At 37.9% G+C, this 22,598-nt stretch overlaps 1 protein-coding gene across 1 annotated transcript in view; it reads right to left on the bottom strand.

Annotated features, from left to right (window-relative positions):
* Positions 1-961: 961 nt before the first annotated feature.
* Positions 962-22,598, bottom strand: part of LOC127683581 (acidic mammalian chitinase-like) — a 31,143-nt gene continuing 9,506 nt past the window's right edge. Inside the window, exons 5-12 of the mRNA XM_052180916.1 lie at positions 16,155-16,211; positions 15,295-15,460; positions 4,030-4,154; positions 3,258-3,381; positions 2,814-2,999; positions 2,202-2,321; positions 1,974-2,115; positions 962-1,206 (exon numbers count right to left, since the gene is read on the bottom strand). Coding sequence (XP_052036876.1) covers positions 962-1,206; positions 1,974-2,115; positions 2,202-2,321; positions 2,814-2,999; positions 3,258-3,381; positions 4,030-4,154; positions 15,295-15,460; positions 16,155-16,211 — 1,165 coding nt within the window. The remainder of the gene's footprint in view (positions 1,207-1,973; positions 2,116-2,201; positions 2,322-2,813; positions 3,000-3,257; positions 3,382-4,029; positions 4,155-15,294; positions 15,461-16,154; positions 16,212-22,598) is intronic.

Below are 22,598 nucleotides of genomic sequence, written 5' to 3' on the forward strand. Positions count from 1 at the left end.
CTGCTTATATTTTCTTGAATTGTGGGACACTTTTACAGAAAACTGACTCTCTGTCTAACAAAAGCTATCAATTATCCATAGCATCTCAGCTAGGGTTGGGACTTTGTGGGTGACTTCCCTATCAAAGTTGGTATTTGGTTGGATTGACTTTGTGGAGTTCTTATGTATACTGTCACATCTGTTGTGAATTTCTGTGTATCTGCAACTTCTCTATAGTATCCAGAAAAAAGGTTCCTTGTATTTATCCTCTGCCATTTTCTCTCACAATCTTTTGAAAAGCCCTTCTATGATGATCCCTGAGCCTTAGGAGGAGAAGGGGTGTGACATATATGTCTCATTTAGGGCCAGGAGTTCCAAAGTTTCTTATTCTTTGTGCCTTTACCAGTTGCAGGTCTTTGTGGCAATTGCTATCTACTGTAGAAAGAAGTTTCTCTGATGAAGTTTTGTAAAGGCACTAAGTCATTTGGAGTCAGTTTGACATTCCTGATAAAGACTCTTGTAAGCCTCTCTGCTGGGCAGCTACTTCATGCTGTAGAGTCCATAACACACTTCTACCCATTTCTTCTAATTCCAGCAATTCTAATTACTAGAACAGTTACAGATCCCCAGAAAGATTAACAGAAATTCATGTATTTTATTCCTTAGCAACTCCAGAAGCATTTCAAACACTATAAAGCCCTCGAGAATTGTCCCTAGGTTACTGATTCATCACCAAACATCAAATATCTTCCATAGTTGAAAAATGTATGTTGGTTGGCTCCACCATTTCTCCCCCTATCCTCTCTCCCCAACCCACTCCTATTTGGTATTTCTCAGTGGAGAAAAGTTTTCAATCACACCAAGAAAAATAAAGAACACCCACATTTTGGCTACCAATTTTATTGCATAACATTAAATGGAAGCTAGCTACCTTTGGTGAGGGGGTAAAGGAGAGTGCATAAGCTTTGAGAAGAATGAAGATTTATGGCCAATTGCAACAATTACAGCTGGTATCAAAAATAAGCCCTGCCTGACAATGCTGCTTGTATGTGATTCCATTGTTGCAGACACAGAAAGCATTTCTGTCATCTGCCACTGGGTAGAAGCCATCTGCTTTGCCAACACAAAATCCACTGCCTTCAGAGTTTCCTCCAGAGCTTCTTCCCCCACTCCCACTTCCTGGAGGAAAAGTCACTGGCTCAGAAGGCAGACCAGGGGCTGTGCAACCTGAAACATACAAATAGAGTCAAGGGGTGGGCTTGCTTCATCAGTGAACTTCATGTGGAAGTAAAGAAAACTATGTGCAGTATTGCCAGACAATGGATGCTATTAACTGCAGTCTCACAACTCAAAAGACTATAAGACCTAGCAGGAACTAAAGAAAATTGTAATGTGAATACATGCTAGCCTTATCTTGTGCTCTCTTTTGCCATCTAAGGCATTCAAGAAAGACCTAATATGCAAAAACAGATATTTTAAAGATCTGACTATAAATACCTCTGAAAGAAAAACATGGGAACAGTTATGGAGGTTGAAATGTTCTCTGAGTGATAGACTGGATAGATAAGAGTACTGACAAAGCTTCCTTTAATTCTTTCCAGGGGCCCAAGCAAGACATTCAATAAGGAACACACACACACACACACACACACACACACACACACACACAGAGAGAGAGAGAGAGAGAGAGAGAGAGAGAGAGAGAGAGAGAGAGAGAGAGTTTTGTATGTTAAAGGTAATCACAATTTCTTCAGACTCTTACAAACCTTGAAATCCTAGAAAATCTGATCTCACACACTCCAAAGATAGGCTTGGTTTTCCACAATTCTCTTAGAAATTGAGATTTAGTAATGTCAATAACTTTATGTCACCTGGGCAAGTACAACAGACTGAAATGGGAAGAATATCCCTAGGCAACAAGGGTGAAAATTCCAAGACAGACTTTAAATTGATAAGCAGACATTATTAACACTTATACTTATGCTGTCATTTACCTGCAGTGGGTATATCAAGGGCTTTGCTCAGAGTGGAAGTCAGAGGGAATTTTCCCTGGTCACAGAAAGAGCCAGTGAAGTCGTCAAGGTCAATGGCCCAGATCATGGCGCCTCCAAAATTGTTCTGCTTAAGCCACTGAGCCTATTTGAGAGGATAGGACAGAAGATTCATTTGATTGCCTGAGCCTTGGGTCTGTTATGCCAGAAAATCCTAGGAGCTGACCTTACCTTGACACTGAAGCTCTTGATATTGTCATAGCCAACCCACTCATTGGACTTGTAGGCATAGGGCACTTCCTGGGGGGCATCCCAGACCTCAGTGGCTCCATTTCTCAGAAAGGTGCAAATCTTTACATGTTAAGAGAGTCAAACCCTTTAAATATTAGACCCATGAAAGAGTAAACACATTATTTTATTTCCTTTCATATCCTCATTTGGGGTTACCTGAATTTTAAATTTTTTGTTTGTAGAAAGTAAAATTGGGTTATTTTCATCTTTTCAGTGATGGGGATGAGACCCAGAATTTGCCATCCTTTATAAGAAATCCAGAGCTATCAACCACTGAGCTACATTCCCCAGATTGTGTTACCTCTCAAATTCTACATTTTATTCATATTTTAGTCCTAAAATTTTGGAATCTATACTAAAAGTAGTTTATCTATTTTTTTCTGTTAATGTAAATATCCTTAATAGTATTGTTCATTGCTTGAAGTAATAATGTTTGGATTAATTATAGATGTATAGAAGTATCCAAACCCTTTTCTAAACTGAAGGTTATGTACAACTTAGGGCACGTAACTTACAGAGCACAACCAACCTACTTACAGCCAACCTACTGACCTCATAGTAGGCCCAGACCCCAGCCTGCCTGGTATAGGGCCCAGCAGGGCCATTGCCAGAAGTAGGGGCACCAATTCCAGTATCAGAGTGATTGCTTAGGGTAAAGGTGTGTCCATATTCTGGAAATCCAACAATGAGCTTCTCAGCTGGGGCTCCATTGTTCATCAAGTAATTCATGACATAGTCCTGTAATGGCAGCAGGTTAGGCAGGACCTGAATAACCAATGGCCTGTTGGTAGGATCCAGACAAATTATATGATGCTCAGAATGAGTGAATTTCTTTATTGGTACTTTATTTTTCAAAATTTTTGGATGAAATAATAGTATGGCCAATAACTTAAAATACTTGCCTAAATAAATTGGCCTCTGAACTGCATTAATCTGGAGACTGGTTTTTTATGATTTACACCTTCTTCCCCTGTGTGCATTTCTGTAGGGTCTTACCACATTGAGGTAGGCATTGCTGCCAGTCTCAGTAGGATACTTGTAAAGAGGACTGTTCTCCCCAGTGTAGCCCTCCCAGGAGCCATGGAAGTCATATGTCATGACGTGGGTAAAATCTAGGTACCTGAGAGGCAGTAAGATTTAAAATCATTTTTTGACAACTGTTTCTCACATCTATACAGACAAAGATAACTTTTCCACAGCAAGTGTACAGACAAGATCTTTGAGCACAAGACATCCCAAGAATAAGTACAATTCTTTTAAAGTTTCAAAGTCCATTTTGTATTTAGACTTCATCTTATGGTAAGCTTGTTCACAGGCTGAACTCAGGTACTGTAAAAACCTCAGAATATTCTAGGAATCAAGACAACCTAGAAACAGCATAAACTTCCTAACAACTGCCACTCTACATCCAATCAGCTCCTAATTCCAGATGTTTTTAAGTAGACTATTCAAGTTAACCACAATTGATCATAACATGCTGCAATCCTTGCTAGCCTGTAGATTTGCTCCAAGTTACAATTTTCAAATGTTAACCAATCATAGCTAAGTTGGAAAGCATGCACCCTGCTGTAACTGTGATAAAAAAGGCAAAGCTTCACCAAATCATGACCTTCCATATCCATCCACTGCACTGGAGAGAATGGAAGGTAAAAGTTCTAGCTTGAATAAAGACTCTTTGCTTTGGCATACAAAAAAAAAAAAAAAAAAAAAAAGAAGAAGAAGAAGAAAAACAGTTCTCACAGAAGTTTAGGATAAGGACACCACTCACTGAGAAAGTTCAGGAATCTCATAGCCAGCCTGGATGTTGGAAATGCCAGCAGCTACAGCAGCAGTAACCATCAATCTGGGCTTGTTGCTCTCAATAGCCTCCTGCTCAAAAGCTTCACGCATTTCCTGCAAAATAAGGCAAGTATGCTTAAAGTCAATTTCAGTTATTTAAATAATAATAAATGCATGCTTGCACATTGTCTTTCTTCTCTAAATTACTTTCAACTCTTTGGTCTGACTTCAGCCTATCATATCTTAATAAAGTCAATAATATAGATGGTATTAAGAAATGACAATTATGTAGTATGTATGGGAGACACCAGAGTCCTGCAGGAAGTTAATGGAATCCAAGATCTCAGATGACCAATCAGAGATCACTTGTATCACAGCACTTTGAAGATACATTCTATGCAGTATACTTGTATTGCTTTCAGAGATTTAGAAAGTCACTTTCATACTCCTTGTAACACAGACATTTCATTCAATGAATTGCTGGGTTAGCCAATGGGGAATCTGGGAATGGCTGGGTCCAGTTCCAGTTCAGTGCAGATGTTAATTCAACTACATTCTGTATGTGGTGGTTCTAATACATATGGCCACCATAGACCCAGATGTTTAAATGTTAGAAAGTGGCACTATTATGAGGTATGGCCTAGGTGGAGATGGTGGGGCTTTGTTGGAGGAAGTGTGCCACTGTGGAGAAAGGGGCTTTGAAATATTCAATCTCAATCTATGCTCCGTGTAGCACCCAGGCTCTCCTTGATGCCTAGGAATAAAGATGTAGAAATTTCAGTGCTTTCTCTAGGACTCATGCCTGCCTGCATGCCTCTATGTTTCTTGCGAGAATAATGGACTAAACATATGAAATTGTAAAACAGCCCCAGTAAAGCATTTTCCTTTGTAAGAGTTGCCACGGTTAACCTGGGGCAGAGATAGCAGATGTAAGATACACACTCCTCCCCTAAGCTCTATTGCCTGCCTTCCAAGGATGTACCAGAAACATCCAGGTCAGGCTGTTCTACACCAATCCCCTGCCTGCCAGGTCCACCTGGAGCACAGTCAGTAGAGATATGCAGTATTCTGTTCCCTGAGGTCCATTATCAGGTCCAAGCCTCAGCCTTCCTCCACCCCTGAAGGAGTCCTGTTTTAATCAAGAACATTAAGTCAATATCAAGGAAAGAAAAATAGCTAAAGGTTGTTAAGGTCCAGTGTAAGAATACAATCAATACAATAGCCAGGTCAAGGCACCACCATATATCAGCTATCCTACGACAGCAAGTCATGGATATTCTAGCACAGCTGAAGAAAATGAAAATGACCTTAAATCCAATTTTGTAGAGTGGAGAGTAGATAGAGCACTTCTAAGAGGGAATTAATAAATATCTTAAAGAAATACAGGAGAATACAATCAAACAGGTGAAAGAAATGAATAAAGATCTTCATGACCTTAAAATGTAAATAGAAGCAATAGAGAAAACACAAACTGAGAGAATCTTGAAACAGAAACTAAAGATCCAATCACCAACATAATACAAGAGATGGAGGAGGGAATCTCAGGCACAGATGATATAATTGATGCCTCGATTTAAAAATGCAAAATATGAGAAGTTCATAATGAAAAACATGTAGAAAAGTAGGGACACTATGAAAAGACCAAATCTGAGAATGATAAGAATAGAAGTAGGAAGAGATTGCCAGCTCAAAGCCACAGAAAATATCTTCAACAAACTAATTGGAGAAAATTTCCCTAACCTAAAGGAAAGAATCCCTGTAAACATACAAGAAGCTTAAAGAACAACAACAAATCAGTGAACTAAAAAAGAAAATCTTCCTATTACATGGTTAAATAATCAAAATGCTAAATGGATAGAACAAAGAAAACATATTAAAAGATGAAAGAAAAAAGGTCAAGTAACATATAAAGGCAGACCTATCAGAATTGCCTATGACTTCTCAACAGAGACTCTAAATGCCAGAAGATCCTGGGAAGATGTCTTGCAGACCACAGCTTACAGGACAGACTACAATACCGCAAAAATTTTAATCACCATATATGGAGAACCAAAAATATTCTGTGAAAAAACAAATTTAAATAATACCTTTTCACTTATACAGCACTACAAAGATAGAAGGAAAGTCAAATGAAAAAAGAGTAATTACACCTGTGGAAAAAAACAAGAAATATATAATTTCACAGGAGCAAAAACAAAATGAGAGAAGCACACACTCCACAACAAACAGAAAGGAACAGTCATTGGGCATTAATATCCCTGAATACCAATTGGCACACTTCCCTAATAAAAAAAGGGCACAGACTAAGAGAGAGGATGCCTGAACAGAGACCATCATTTTACTGAATGTAAGAAATACACTTCAAGAACAAAGGTAGATATTACATTAGAGTAAATGGCTGGAAAAAAGGTTTTCCAAGCAAACTGTCCCAATAAACAAGCTAGAGTAGCCATATCTAGTAAAATAGAGTTTCAAGCAAAAATAATCAAAAGAGATGGGGAAGGATTCTTCATGACACCAAACAAAAATCCACCAAAATGAGGCCTCAATTCTGAACATCTATTCCCCTAACGCAAAGGCATTCCTGTTTATGAAAGAAACATTGTTAAAGCTTAAATAAAACATCAAATGCCACACATTGATAGGGTGTTGAGACTTCAACACCCTACTCTCACTAATGGACAAGTCAATGAAAGACCACAGAATTTCTATAACTGATAAACAAATTCAGCAAAGTAGCTGGACAAATTGACAACCTAGAGATTAGAAAAAAGTTCTTCACTAACCCCGCATCTGATAGAGGGCTAATATCCAAAATATATAAAGAACTCAAAAAGCTAACTTCCAAATATTACTCAAACAAATCAGTTTTCTTCCTTTATATAAACAATAAATGGACTAAGAAAGAAATTAGGGAAACAATACCCATCACAATAGTCACAAAAAATATAAAATATCTTGGGGTAACTAACCAAACAAGTGAAAAACCTGTATGACAATTACTTCAAGTCTCTCAAGAAAGAAATCAAAGAAGACCTCAGAAGATGGGAATATCTCCCATACTCATGGATTGGCAGGATAACATAGTAAAAAATGGCCATCTTCCAAAAGCATTTTACAAATTCACTTCAATGCCATCAAAATTCCAACTCAGTTCTTCATAGAGCTAAAAAAAGAAAGCAATTTCCAAATTTATCTGGAATTACAAAAAACACAGGATAGCAAAATTATTCTCAACAATAAAAGAATTTCTGTCAGAATCACCATCCCTGACATCAAGATATACTACAGAGCACTCATGATAAAAACTGCATGGTATTGGTACAGGAACAGGCAGATAGAACAGTGAAATAGAATTGAAGACCCAGAAAGGAACCCTGACTCCTATGACCACTTGATTTTTGACAATGATCTAAACACATTCACTGGGGAAAAGACAACATTCTCAACAAGTGGTCCTGGGTCAACTGGCAGTCAACAGGTAGAAGGATGCAAATTGATTGATTCTTATCTCCCTGTACAAAGCTAAAGTCCAAGTGTATCAAGGACATACACATAAAACCAGATATACTGATTTTAATAGGAAAGAAAGTGGAAAATAACCTAGAGCACATAATAGAACAATAGCTTATGCTCTAAGATCAAGAATTGTCAAATGAAACCTCTTAAAATTACAAAGGTTCTGTAAAGCAAAGGACACTGTCAATAGGACAAAATGGCAACAAACAGATTGGGAAAAGATCTTTACCAATCCTACAACTGATAGAGGGCTAATATTTAATATATACAAAGAACTCAAGAAGTTAGACTCCAGAGAATCAATATACCCCAAAAAATGGGGTACAGAGCTAAACAGATGATTCCCAACTGAGGAAATTGTAATGTCCAAGAAGAACCTAAAGAAATGTTCAACATACTTAGTTATCAGAGAAATGCAAATCAAAACAACCCTGAGATTCCAACTCAGACCACTCAGATTGGCTAAGATCAAAAACTCAAGGGACAACAGATGTTTCTGGGGATGTGGGCAAAGAGGAACACTCCTCCATTGTTGGTGGAATTTTTATCTGGTACAACTACTCTGGAAATCAGTCTGGCAGTTCCTCAGAAAATTGGACATAGTATAACATGAGGATCCAGTTATACCATTACTGGACATATATCCAGAAGATGCTCCAACATGTAATAAGGACACATATTCCACTATGTTCAAAGCAGCCCTATTTATAATACCCAGAAGCTGGAAAGAACCCAAATGTCTCTCAACAGAGGGATGCATACAGAAAATGAGGTACATTTACAAAATGGAGTACTATTCAGCTATTAAAAATAATGAATTCGACCTTCTCTTTGGAGGGAACCAGCTAGAAGCACACATGGCCTAAGATCAATGGAGCGACTAGGATGTAAGTCTTCCCACTGCCACTGGTACTAGGGAGGCTGGAGACTCCACATCCTTCTGTAATCTGTGAAGCACCTGGCACAGAAGTCTTCCTGCTGCCATTTGTACCAGGGAGCCAGGAGACTCCACAACCTTTTGGGCATAGCCCACCAGGAGAGAGAGATCTCACAGCAGTGCTATCACTTTTCAACTCGGGGGGGGGGGGGGGGCATAAGGACACAAGTTTACAGGCCCACAGGAGGAACAAACTCCAGCCAGAGACAGCAATACCAACTAGAAACAGAGATAACCAGATGGCGAAAGGCAAGCTTAAAAACCCTACCAACCGAAACCAAGGCCACATCACATCAGAACCCAGTTCTCCCACTACAAGTCCCAGAATCCCCAACACATCAGAAAAGCAAGAGTTGGATTTAAAATTCTGTCTCATGATGATGATAGAGGCCTTCAAGAAACACTTAAATAACTCCCTTAAAGAAGTACAGGAGAATATCGGTCAACAGGTAAAAGCCCTTTAAGAGGAAACACAAAAATCCCTTCAAGAAATACAGGAAATCATGAGTCAATAGGCAGAAGCTCTTAAAGAGGAAACACAAAAATCCCTTAAATAATTATAAGAAAACACAAACAAGCAAGTGAAGGAACTGAACAAAACCATCCAGAATCTAAAAGTAGAAGTAGACAATGGAGTACTATTCAGCCATTAGAAACAATGAATTCATGAAATTCTTAGGCAAATGGATGGAGCTAGAGAACATCATACTAAGTGAGGTAACCCAGACTCAAAAGGTGAATCATGGTATGCACTCACTAATAAGTGGATATTAACCTAGAAAACTGGAATACCCAAAACATAATCTACACATCAAATGAGGTACAAGAAGAAAGGAGGAGTGGGCCCTTGTTCTGAAAAGACTCAGTGAAGCAGTATTCAGCAAAACCAGAACGGGGAAGTGGGAAGGGGTGGGTGGGAGGACAGGGGGAGAGAAGGGGGCTTACGGGATTTTCGGGGAGTGGGGGGCTAGAAAAGGGGAAATCATTTGAAATGTAAATAAAAAATATATCGAATAAAAAAAAGAAGTAGAAACAATAAAGAAATTAAGAAGTGAGACATCTCTGGAGATAGAAAACCTTAGACAGAATTCAGGAGTCATAGATGCAAGCATCAACAACAGAATACAAGAGATAGAAGAAAGAACCTCAGGCGCTGAAGATATCAAAAAAAAAAACATTGACTCAACAGTCAAAGAAAATGCAAAATGCATAAAGCTGATAACCCAAAACATCCAGGAACTCCTGGACACAATAACAAGACCAAACCTAAGGATTATAGGCATAGAGGAGAGCAAGGATTTACATCTTAAAGGCCCAGTAAATATCTTCAACAAAACTGTAGAAGAAAATGTCCCTAACCTAGAGAAAGTGATGCCCATGAACATACAAGAAGCCTTCAGAAGTCGAAATAGACTGGACCAGAAGAGAAATTCCTCCCGGCACATAATAATCAAAACACCAAATGCACTAAACAAAGAAAGAATATTAAAAGCAGTAAGGGGAAAAGGGCAAGTAACTTATAAAGGCAGACCTATCAGAATCACATCAAACTTCTCATCAGAGATGATGAAAGCTAGAAGATCCTGGTCAGACCTCATACAGACCCTAAGAGAACAGCCCAGGCTACTATACTCAGAAAACTCTCAATCCTCATAGATGAAGAAACCAAGATATTCCATGATAAAACCAAATATACACATTATCTGTCCACAAATCCAGCCTTACAAAGGATACTTGATGGAAAATGCCAGTACAAGGAGGAAAACTACACCCTAGAACAGGCAAGAAAGTAATATTCTTCCAACAAACCAAAAAGAAGATACCCACACAAACATAAATTAAGATAAATACTAACAGGAAGCAACAATCACTATTCCCAGATGGCTCTTAACAACAATGGACTCAACTCCCCAATAAAAAGACATAGACTAATGAAATATTTCTCATGTAAATCTTCAATTTTATCAGAAAATGTTTATAATTCCCCTTTTAATTAATTTAGTAATGTCTTTTATGTCTACTATTTCATCTGCATTATTTTTCATGATAATCTTCATTTTTAATGTCTTTTTATATATTTCCTCTATTTTATTAGAAATGTTTTCAATGTAAATCTTTAATTTTATCACAAATTTTTCTAATTCCACCTTCAATTAATTTAGAACGAGTTTTATATGTAAAATTTTCCATAAAATAGTCAATTTTAACAACTCTGTCTATTTATTTCCTGAATTTTACCAGAAATATTTTTCATGTAAATCTTCAATGTTTTATAAAAATGTTTATAATTCCACCTTCAATCAAGTTAGAATTATCTTAATGCCTATCATTTTATCTATATAATTTTTATGATAATCTTTAATTTTAACCTGTTTTTCTATATATTTCAATTTCATCAATAATATTTTACATGTAAATCTTCAAGTTTATCAGAAACTGTTTATAATTCCACCTTCAATTGACTAAGAAATACTTATTATATCTACATAAAATTTTCCATGATAATCTTCAATTCTAACATGTTTCTCTACATATTTCTATAATTTTATCAGAAATATTTTACACACAAATCTTCAATTCTGTCATAAAATGTTTATATCCCATATTTCAATTAACAATTTAGCAATGTTTTGCATATTTCCCACTTTACTCTTTAATTTTCCATGAAAATTGTCAATTTTAATGTGTTTATCTGATATATTTTCCATGTAAATCTATCATTTTGTCATAAAGTGTTTTGATTTCCCTTTACTTCCCCTTTCAATAAATAAAAACAATTTAAAAAGGCATGCATCACAACTGCCCAGCAACGTTAAAAATTAATGAATACATGTAATTCATAGGCAAATGGATGGGACCAGAAAATATCATCCTGAGTGAGCGAACCAAATCACAAAAGAACACACATTGTATGCACTCACTATTAAGTGGATATTAGCCCAAAAGCTCAGAATACCCAACATACAATTCACAGACCACATGAAGTTCAAAAAGAAGGAAGACCAAAGTGTGGATACTTTGGTCCTTCTTAGAAGGGGAATCAAAATACACCTGGGAGGGGATACAAAGACAAAGTGTGGAGCAGACTGAATGAAAGGACATTTAAAGACTGCCCCACCTGGGGATCTATCCCACATAGAGTTACCAAACCCAAACACTATTGTGGATGCCAATAAGTGCTTGCTGACAGAAGCCTATATACCTGTCTCCTGATAGGCTCTGCCAGTGACTAACAAATACAGTAGTGGATGCTCACAGCTAACCAATAGATTAAGCAGAGCCCCCAATGGAGAAGCTAGAGACAGAACCCAAGGAGCTGAAGGGATTTTTAGCCCCATAGAGGAACAACAATATGAACCAACAATTACATCCAGAGCTCCCAGGGACTAAAGCACCAACCAAAAGGTACACACGGAGAGACCCATGTCTTCAGCCACATATATAGCAGAGTATTACCTTGTTGGACATCAGTGAGAGGACAGGCCCCTGGTTCTGTGAAGGCTCAATGCCCCAGGGAAGGGGAATGCCAGGAAAGGAAGAGTGAATGGGTAGGTTGGTGAGCAGGAGTAGGGATGACATGATAGGGGGGTTTCAGAGGGGAAACAAGGAAAGGGAATAATATTTGAAATGTAAATAAGGAAAATATCTAAGAAAAGAAGAAACTGGGGAAGACCCTTGAGGACATGGGCACAGGAAGAAAGTTCTTTTTTTTTTCAAACCTTTTTTTTATTCGATATATTTTTTATTTACATTTCAAATGATTTCCCCTTTTCTAGACCCCCCACTCCCCAAAAGTCCCTTAAGCTGCCTTCACTCCCCCTGTCCTCCCACCCACCCCTTCCCACTTCCCCGTTCTGGTTTTGCCAAATACTGCTTCACTGAGCCTTTCCAGAACAAGGGGCCACTCCTCCTTTCTTCTTGTACCTCATTTGATGTGTGGATTATGTTCTGGGTATTCCAATTTTCTAGGTTAATATCCACTTATTAGTGAGTGCATACCATGATTCACCTTTTGAGTCTGGGTTACCTCACTTAGTATGATGTTCTCTAGCTCCATCCATTTGCCTAAGAATTTCATGAATTCATTGTTTCTAATGGTTTTCTACTCCATTGTGTAGATATACCACATTTTTTGCATCCATTCTTCTGTTGAGGGATACCTGGGTTCTTTCCAGCATCTGGCAATTATAAATAGGGCTGCTATGAACATAGTAGAGCATGTATCCTTATTACATGGTGGGGAATCCTCTGGGTATATGCCCAGGAGTGGTATAGCAGGATCTTCTGGAAGTGAGGTGCCCAGTTTTCGGAGGAACCGCCAGACTGATTTCCAGAGTGGTTGTACCAATTTGCAGCTCCACCAGCAGTGGAGAAGTGTTCCTCTTTCTCCACATCCTCGCCAACACCTGCTGTCTCCTGAATTTTTAATCTTAGCCATTCTGACTGGTGTAAGGGGAAATCTCAGGTGAGCAGAACACAAATAGCTTATGCTCTAAGATCAAGAATTGACAAATGGGACCTCATAAAATTACAAAGTTTCTGTAAGGCAAAGGACACCATGAAAAGGACAAAATGGCAACCAACAAATTGGGAAAAGATCTTCAGCAACCTTATAGGGCCTGTGTATTAGCCCTACATCTGACAGAGGCCTAATATCCAATATATACAAAGAATTCAAGAAGTTAGACTACGGAAAACGAAATATCCCCATTAAAAATGGGGTACAGAGCTAAACAAAGAGTTATCACCTGAAGAACTTCGAAAGACTGAGAAGCACCTTAAGAAATTTTCAACATCATTAGTCATTAGGGAAATGTAAATCAAAACAACCCTGAGATTTCACCTCACACCAATCAGAATGGCTAAGGTTAAAAACTCAGGAGACAGCAGGTGTTGGTGAGGATGTGGTAAAAGAGGAACACTCCTCCACTGCTGGTGGGATTGAAAGCTGGTACAACCACTCTGGAGATCAGTCTGGTGGTTCCTCAGAAAACTGGGTATGACCCTTCCGGAGATCCCTGCTATACCACTCCTGGGCATATACCCAGAGGATTCTACAGCATGCAATAAGGACACATGGTCCACTATGTTCATAACAGTCTTATTTATAATAGCCAGAAGCTGGAAAGAACCCAGATGTCCCTCAATGGAGGAATGGAGACAGAAAATGTGGTATATTTACACAATGGAATACTACTCAGCAATTAAAAACAATGAATTTATGAAATTCATAGGCAAACAGGGAAATATCAGACTGAGTGAGGTAACTCATTCACAAAAGAACACACATGGAAGGCAGTGACAGATAAGTGGATATTAGCCCAGAAGCTCAGAATACCCAAAACACAACCCACATATCATATCATTCCCAAGAAGAAGGAAGGAGAGAGTCTGGGTCCTGGATATGCTTGATTCAGCATTGTATGGGATAGCCAGGACAGAGAAGTGGGAAGGGGTTGATTGGGGAACTGGTGGAAGGAAGATGACTTATGGGACTTAGGGGGAGGGGGAAACCAGGAAAGGGAAAATCATTTGGAATGTAAGTAAATCATATAGAAAAAAAGAATGAATGGAGGAATGAAACAAGTATTTTTATATGAAGCTAAAAAAGAAAAAAGAAAGAAAGAAAAAATTGAAAATAATTATTATAAACAGTGTTATGTCTATCTTCAAATGTTAAATTCAGATATTGTAATATATGCAGTTTTATTCTGCATCATTTCAGTGAGCAGTACTATAGCCAATGATTAGATGTTATAACTTATAACAGTCCTGTTCAACTAAGAGAAGAGGTCCTATTTCTGGTCTTTGGAGCTATCTAGCAAAAAGTAAAGTGGTGATGTGGAGACAGCACAATGGTAAATGTGCTTGCCATGTACTAAAAACCTGAGTTCAATACAGCCATTCCCACCCAACCCAAACAAAAAATGATAAGCAAAGTAGACAGGTCTTGTCATATTTATCAATGCCAAAATCTTTCAAAGATTTCCATTTTTCTTAGGAATGTTTAATTTTTTAACTTAAAAATGTGCATGTAACTTGATTCTTGCTGTTTGTTCATTCTCACAGGCTTAAAACTCACTCCTCACTTGCTCACACAAATTTGTCTTTTTTTAAAATGTCGTTTCTATCTGTACTGAATTAGATAACAATGTTATCTTATTCAAGTAATCAAGACTAAGATCTAGCCTCACTTTACCTAGAAAGCTCCTTGTGACCTTTCTCAAGAGAAGATTTAGGTGATATATCATTTGCTTTTGGATTATGTAGACCTTGGATTCTGTATAGTTTATCACAGCATTTATCAAAATGTACTACAGTTGTTCCTTATATTTCAAGTCTCCACCTCAGATGTGTATTCTTTAAAATCAAGACTCTGCCTTACTCCTGCTTTTAACCTATACCCAATAACTGCCACAAAGCATACAATAGCAGTAGACGGTTTTTGTGCAATGACTCTAATATTGCAGGTATATATGACACTAACTGTATGATGTCCAAACTACACTTGCCCTTTTATTACCTTGGTTGCTTATCCATATAATGAAGGTCATAATGTTTAAGGAACCTTTATTATTTAGTAATGGTCAAGTAAAGTGAACTGTGGTTCTGAAGCTAGCATGTAAAGTAATATGCAGCATACAGATGTTTCAAGGACTTCATGTTATCTAAGGAACTTTCTTATGCTAAGATTCCATAATTCTAAAGTCATGCTTGGTTTTATTATGCAAGCACATGGTCTTCACTGCAAAAAATATTTTGAATATTATAGAGCTAACATTTTTCTGGTATCCTTACCTTTACCAGGACAGTGAAGAGATGCTTGTCCTGAGGAGGGCTCCCACGTGAGCCTGGGTATTCCCAGTCCAGGTCCAGTCCATCAAACCCATACTGACGCAGGAACTTGATTACTGATGTAATGAAGGTCTGGCGGTTCCGAGAAGTGGAAACCATGGCAGTAAAACTGAGAGAAACAAAAAAAGTCAGAGTAAGGTCTTGGTGTTCTGAATGTACTGGAATAAAAATAGTTTGAAGTTCAATTTCTGCCTCACAGTCATTGACCAGGACCTGACTGAGGACTAAAGTGTGTTTCAGGGCTATCCTGGTTTCTCATTGCAATCACTACTCTTTCCAGCCATGGTACCTCAACATGCACTTTATTTTGCTCTTCTTCCCAACTCCCAGATGAAATATTTTCCCAAAATGCCTCTGTTGATTTGAACACCCAACTAACTTAGTTCAGAGCCTTCTGCCTTCAAATAAGCTCCCAGTTCATCAATACTCAAATAAGACTTCTTTTGTATATATGGTCTCATTTTTCCTTTCCCAGAAAGACAGACAAAAGATATATGGGGTCTTCATCGAACCTTGTAGCCTTCATATATTTTAAGATTTTTTTCTTTTGAAGTGGGCAGCTAAAGCTTAGATGATGGTGTCCAAAAATATCCATCCAAATTTATCCCTATAAAAGCTACAATAATCAATATAAAATCTTCTGATAAGTATTGATGATCTGATGTGGTAATTTATTAAGTAAAAATAATTCATTTAATGTATCTTCTTAATATCCATCTGGAATTTTGAAGTATAAAAGGATATGGATTATGCGATATTGGTTTGGTAGTAAATGAATAAGTGGTTTTCTAGAGAGAACTTACAGAGCAGTTCCAAAGTTCCAGCCTCCAACTGCCAGGAGGGTTTTCAGTTTACTGTTCCTATGAAACAAAAGAGAAACAGAGAAATGTTTAAATCTATGTGTCCTGACATTTAAAATAACATTTCTGTATATGATATTGAGCTTGCTCAAATTTTTCATGGTAGGACTGATGTGGAACTATTTACTTGGGTTATTTGAGCTAATTTTTCCACTACTGAAACTTTGTTTACAAAAACTTTTTGTATAATCACCATAAATAAGGTCAAGAATATGCAAAGAAATCAGAAATATATAATTGTTGGATTTATTGCTAGCAATATCTGTACTACATATAACTTAAAAAGCATAATTAGCTCATTGTCCTTTCCTCAGGTAAAATGTTAAATGTTGCTTAAGTATAGTCATATTTTAGCCTTTATTTAATTAATATAAGTTATCTGGAGTATCACTGGAAATATAGGTAAAAAGCGAAAAGGGGGCAATGGAATTATATAAAATTAAAGCTACTATACAGCAAAGAAACAAAGGCAATAGACAAAGGACACACTATGTAGATGACAGGGTTTGTAGCTGAGTGATATCAATAGTTACCTTTCTCTTCTGGTAGCATGCAGAATATATTAGAGTAACTTCCAGCTTCAAGAATGCTAGGCGGCAGAGGTGAATATTCTAGCTTTGCACCAGCTTGATTTCTCCATATTTTATGATATAAGTGACAGTGTGCTCAGAAATAGAGCCTTATCACTACATTGTAGAAAATAAAAAACATCCTTAGTAATAGCCTGTGATTAAAGGGGTTGGCTAGGAACCCTTTTGGCCAGTGATTTTATACAGTGTCACTCACTCTTGCCACTTGAAATTTTATTTGGTGCATAAGATTTTGAATTGGGTCTAGAAGCCACAATAGCACCTAGAACCTTGGGAAAATAGTCCACCCACAGACCACTTACATTCCCTCAGTGACTGCCCAGCCTTCCCCCAACTGCCATTCCTCCACTTGTCATCATATTCTGAGACCACAATTCTGGTTTCCTCCTGCCACACCAGAGGCCATGCTATCCACCAGAATCCCAGGTAGACTGGTTGTGTGTAGGCTGCCGCAGTTTCTCAGTGCTTGCCCAGCCCATGACAACTTGCCCTCCTTATTACCATATCCCACCCCTAAATCCAGAGGAGGCACCCTGCTGTACCAGAGGACATAGGGACCATCAAAACAACAGATAATCCATCAACCACAACACTGTCCTTATTCAGTGCCCTGTAGCCTAGCCCATCATAAGATACACCTTCATCACCAAATCCTGCATCCAAAATCTGATGAGGATCACTGAATAAAACATAGGCCATACCTGGCACCAGAACTCCAGGCACCAACTTGAGTAAAGTACCTCTACTCAACCACAGGCCACTCCAGCCAGATAACCAGAGAAAAAATACATAAATCAAGGGGGAAACATACATCTAACAAAGACAAACTCAGAAATTAGCACCTAGAGCTATAATTATCTCCAAACCATATTCCTAGGTGCCACTGTAAGAACACAATCAATATCAGCCAGGATATTCAGAGCCAGGCTATCCAATTATGGAAAGCCCAGAATATTCTAACACAACAAAAACACAAGAAAACAGATGTAAAATCAGCCTTATGAAAATGATAAAGATCTCCAAGGTGAAATGAATAAATCCCTTAAATAAAATGAGGAAAAAGACTGAAGGAAACGAATAAATTCCATAAAGAAAGCAAGAAAACAGTTGAAGAACTTGAATAAAAGAGTTTGAGATAAAAAAAAATGGAAATAGAAGCAATAAAGAAAGCAGAAACTGAGTGAATTCTAAAAATAGGATAAACAAAGAAGAACTACAGAAATGAGCATTGTGAACAGAATACAAGAGATGGAAGGGCAAATCTCAGGCATTGAAGATATAATAAAAAGATAAATACATAGGTCAAAAAAGTTAAATCTAAAAAGTTTCTGACACAAAACATCCAAGAAATCTAGGAAGGCATAAAAGGCCAAATGTAAAAATAAATGTAGCACTGAGCTGATCCTGTGCCATTACACCCAGAGCTGATCCTCTGCCATAGTTCCCCATACCCAAATACCACCAGGAGAGAAGGGGTTCCTCAGGAGTTCTGACAAAGCAGTGAGCACAGTTAAGACCACAATTTCTGCTCTGAGAGACAAGCCTGGAGGTCACAGGAACCAAGGAGCAACCTGGGACATGATCTTTCCAGTTTCTAACTGTGCCCAGAGATGATCCTGCGCCAAGGCACCTGGAGCATCCTCTGCCACAGTGCTCCATACACAAATAATTTCTGGAGAAAGCTGGTCTCCCAGGAGTGCCAACACACCTGTGAGCACAGGTAAGACCACCACTTCTGCTCAAATTCATAGCCCAACAAGGACCTGCCCAGACCCAATAGGATACAAGAACCAAGGAACAGCCAGGGGCAGGATCATTCCAGTTTTTATCTGGACCACAGAGCTGACCCTGCGCCATAGCTCTCAATACCAAAATTTCTCCTGGAGAGAACTGTTCTCCCAGGAATACTGACACACAGGCTTGCAGGGGAGACATACCACAGTCAGAGACAACACCAGTTAACACCACAGATATCCAGATGGAAAGAGGCAAGGGCAAGAACATAAGTAACAGAAACCAATGCTACTTGTCATCATTAGAAATGAGTTCTCCGACTACAGTAAGCCCTGGATATTCCAACACACCAGAAAAACAAGATTCTGATTTAAAATCACATCTCATGATAGGGATAGGGGACTTCAAGAAGAACAAAAGTAAGTCCCTTAAAGAAATACAGGAGAAAACAGGTAAATAGCTTGAAACAAAGAGGAAATGCAAAAATCCCATAAAGAATTACAGAAAAAACAACCAAACAGTTGAAGGAATTGAACAAAATCATCCAGGATCTGAAAATGTATAAAGAATCAATAAAGAAATCACAAAGGGAGACAACCCTGGAGATAGAAAACCTAGAAAAGAGATCAGGAGTCATAGATGTAAGTATCACCAACAGAATACAAGAGATAGAAGATACAAGAGAGAATCTCAGGCACAGAAAATACCATAGAAAACATTGATACAACAGTCAAAGAAAAGGCAAAATGCAAAAAGCTCCCAACCCAAAACATCCAGGAAATCCAAGACAAAATGAGAAGGCCAAACCTAAGGATAATAGGTATAGAAGAGAGGGACACTTCCTATATTAAAGGGAAAGTAAATATGTTCAACAAAATTATAGAAGAAAACTTCCCTGACCTAAAGAAAGAGATGCCCATGAACATACAAGAAGCCTACAGGACTCCAAATAGATTTGACCAGAAAAGAAATTCCTCCTGTAACATAATAATTGAAGCACCAAATGCACCAAACAAAGAAATAATATTAAAAGCAGTAAGAAAAAAAAAGGTCAAGTAACATATAAAGGTAAGTCTATTAGAATTACACCAGACTTCTCTCCAGAGACTAATAAAACTAAAAGATACTGAGCAGATGAAATACAGACCCTAAGAGAACACAAATGCCTGCCCAGGCTACTATACCCAGCAAAACTCTCAATTACTATAGATAGAGAAAACAAGTTATTCCATGACAAAACAAAATTTATACACTATCTTTCCATAAATCCAACCCTACAAAGGATAATATATGGAAAACAACCAACACAAGGAAGGAAATTACACCCTGGAAAAAACATGGAAGTAATCTTTCAACAAACCCACACAAACATAATTCCACCACTAACAACAAAAATAACAGGAAATAACAATCACTTTTCCTTAATATCTCTTAATATGAGAATTAATATCGAGTCTCTCTCTTCTTTACCTTCTTGTCTTGTGGGACTGAGCAACTGCCAGATCCTTGGACTTCCATCCACAGCTGCTGCTGACCATTGTTGAGGAGTTGGACTACAGACTAAGACTCAGATGAGAAAAATCTATGCAAGATAAATATTGATGAGATGGCTCAGTCATTAAAGACTAAGGCTGAAAAAAGATACAACGGGGAAGTTCCTACTTCCTGATACTCTCTAGAGAACTTCCAGAAGAAGGGCATTCGAGAACCAGCATCAGCAGGGCATTTGACATCCAGGAGCAGTAGAACATTTGAGAACTAGCAGCCTGCCAGAGCATTACACATACAGAGTCAGATGCTGGCAGCCAACCATTAGACTGGGCGTGGGTTCCCCAATGGAGAAGCTGGCTGGTGGTCCGGAGTTGCTGAAGAGGTTTATAACCCTATGGGAAGAACAATGATTTTGGCCACCCAGATGCCCCAGGACTCCCAGCGACTAAACCATCAACCAAGGGGTACACATGGTTCCAGTGAAAAAATGTGGCAGAGGAATACCTTGTTGGGCATCAATGGGAGGAGTGGTCCTTGGTCAGGTAAAGGCTCAATAGGCACCCCAACAAAGGGAAATCGAGGGGAAGGGAGGTGGGAGTGAGTTAGGTGGAGGGGTATATACATCAAGGCAGGGGATGGGAGGAGGGGTTAGGGGTCTTTGGGAGGGGGAAATCAGGAAAGGTTTTACCATTGGCAATGTAAATGAAGATGATATCTAATAAAAAATAAAATATAAAAAAGAAAAGAAAATCATCAAAATATCCTAATCAATTGAAATTCAAAAAGATGAGGAAATAGAAATTTGCTGGCTCTCACACACTGATTTCTTTAACTTGGTAATTGGAGAAATATGGCCAATATTGTACAATCCATAAGCACTTTCTGCTTGTTTGTATGTGACATTGTCTTGCTGTGTATTGCATAATGGTCTTGAAATCATGCTTCTCCAATCTCAGCCTCTTTATTAGTAGGACTGTTTATTTTATGTTTTTACACTATACTATGGTTTTCAGAATATTTTACATATTTTAAAATTATTTATACATTGAAAACCATATCAGAAGATAGGAAGAACACCTGTGCTTATCAATCACTGAGATAAGCAAAGTAAAAATGGCTATTCTACCAAAAACAATCTACCTATTCAATACAATCACCATCAAAATTCCAACACACTTTTTTACAGACCTTAAAAGGACAATTCTGTTTCATATGAAAAAATAAAACAAAGAAACAAGCAGAATAGCTAAAACAATATCAAAAGTAGGATAAGGCTAGACATACTATCATTCCTAATTTCAAGTTGTACTACAGATAAGGCAATCAAACTTCCATGGTATTGTCATAAAAAGAGAAAATTCAGAAGTAAACTCACACACCAATGGACATATAATATTTGCAGAGAAGCCCAAAGAACAACATTTTCAACAACTAATGCTGGTCAAACTGGATGGCTACATGTAAAAGAATGCAAATAGCTTCCTGAAACAAATACACCTGTAGCAGTGCAGCAGTCACAAATCAGCATACCATAACCCTCCCAACAGCTCTGCCTGCCTCCCAGGAGGCCAGATCAAACTCTCCACACATAGGTCAGAGCCAGAGAGCCCCTCCCACGCTTGCCTACTGGGATCTCAACAATACTTAGAGGAAAATTCTTAGCACCAAGTGCCTTTATTAAGAAATTGGACAGATCTCAAACTGCCATACTAGAAACTTAGCAGCATACCTAAAAGATCTAGAACAGAACAGAGGCAATATACACAAGAAGAATATATGACAAGAAATAATCAAACTCGGGTATGAAATTAACCAAATAGAAACAAAGAGAACTATATAAAAAAGCAACGAACTAGAAGATAGATTTTTGGGAAAATCAACAAGATAGATAAACCCATAGCAAAACTAACTACACAGCTCAGGGACAATACTCAAATTAATTAAATGCAAAATGAAAGGGAAAGATAACAAAAGAAATGGATGAAATTCAAAGAAATCATCAGTTCTAACTACAAAAGCCTATACTCAACAAAATTGGAAAATCTAGATGAAATGGAGGACTTTCTAGACAGAAACCAGATACCAAAGGTAAATCAGGATCAGTTGAACCATCTTAAATGGTCCTATAACCCCAAAGGAAATAGAACTAATCATTAAAAGTTGCCCAACAGAAAAAAAGCCCAGGGCCAAAAGATTTTAGTGTAGAATTCTATCAGACCTTTAAAGAAGATTAATACCAAGACTTCTCAAGCTATTTCATAAAATAAGAACAGTAGAAACACTACCTAATTTTTTCTATGAAGGCAAACTATACTGATATCTACACCACACAAAGACCCAACAGAGAAAGAAAACTTCAAAACAATTTCCTTTATGAATATTGATGCAAAAAATCCAATAAAATTCTAGCAAACTAAATTCAAGAACACATGAAAACAAACACTCAACATGATCAAGTAGGTTTCATCCCACAGATACAAGAATAGTTCAATATATGGAAACACATCAATGTAATCCACTATATAAAAGAACTCTAAGAAAGAAATCTCATGAACATTTCATGAGATGCTGA

The sequence above is a fragment of the Apodemus sylvaticus genome, chromosome 4 (genome assembly GCF_947179515.1).
Source record: "Apodemus sylvaticus chromosome 4, mApoSyl1.1, whole genome shotgun sequence".
Lineage (NCBI taxonomy): Eukaryota > Metazoa > Chordata > Mammalia > Rodentia > Muridae > Apodemus > Apodemus sylvaticus.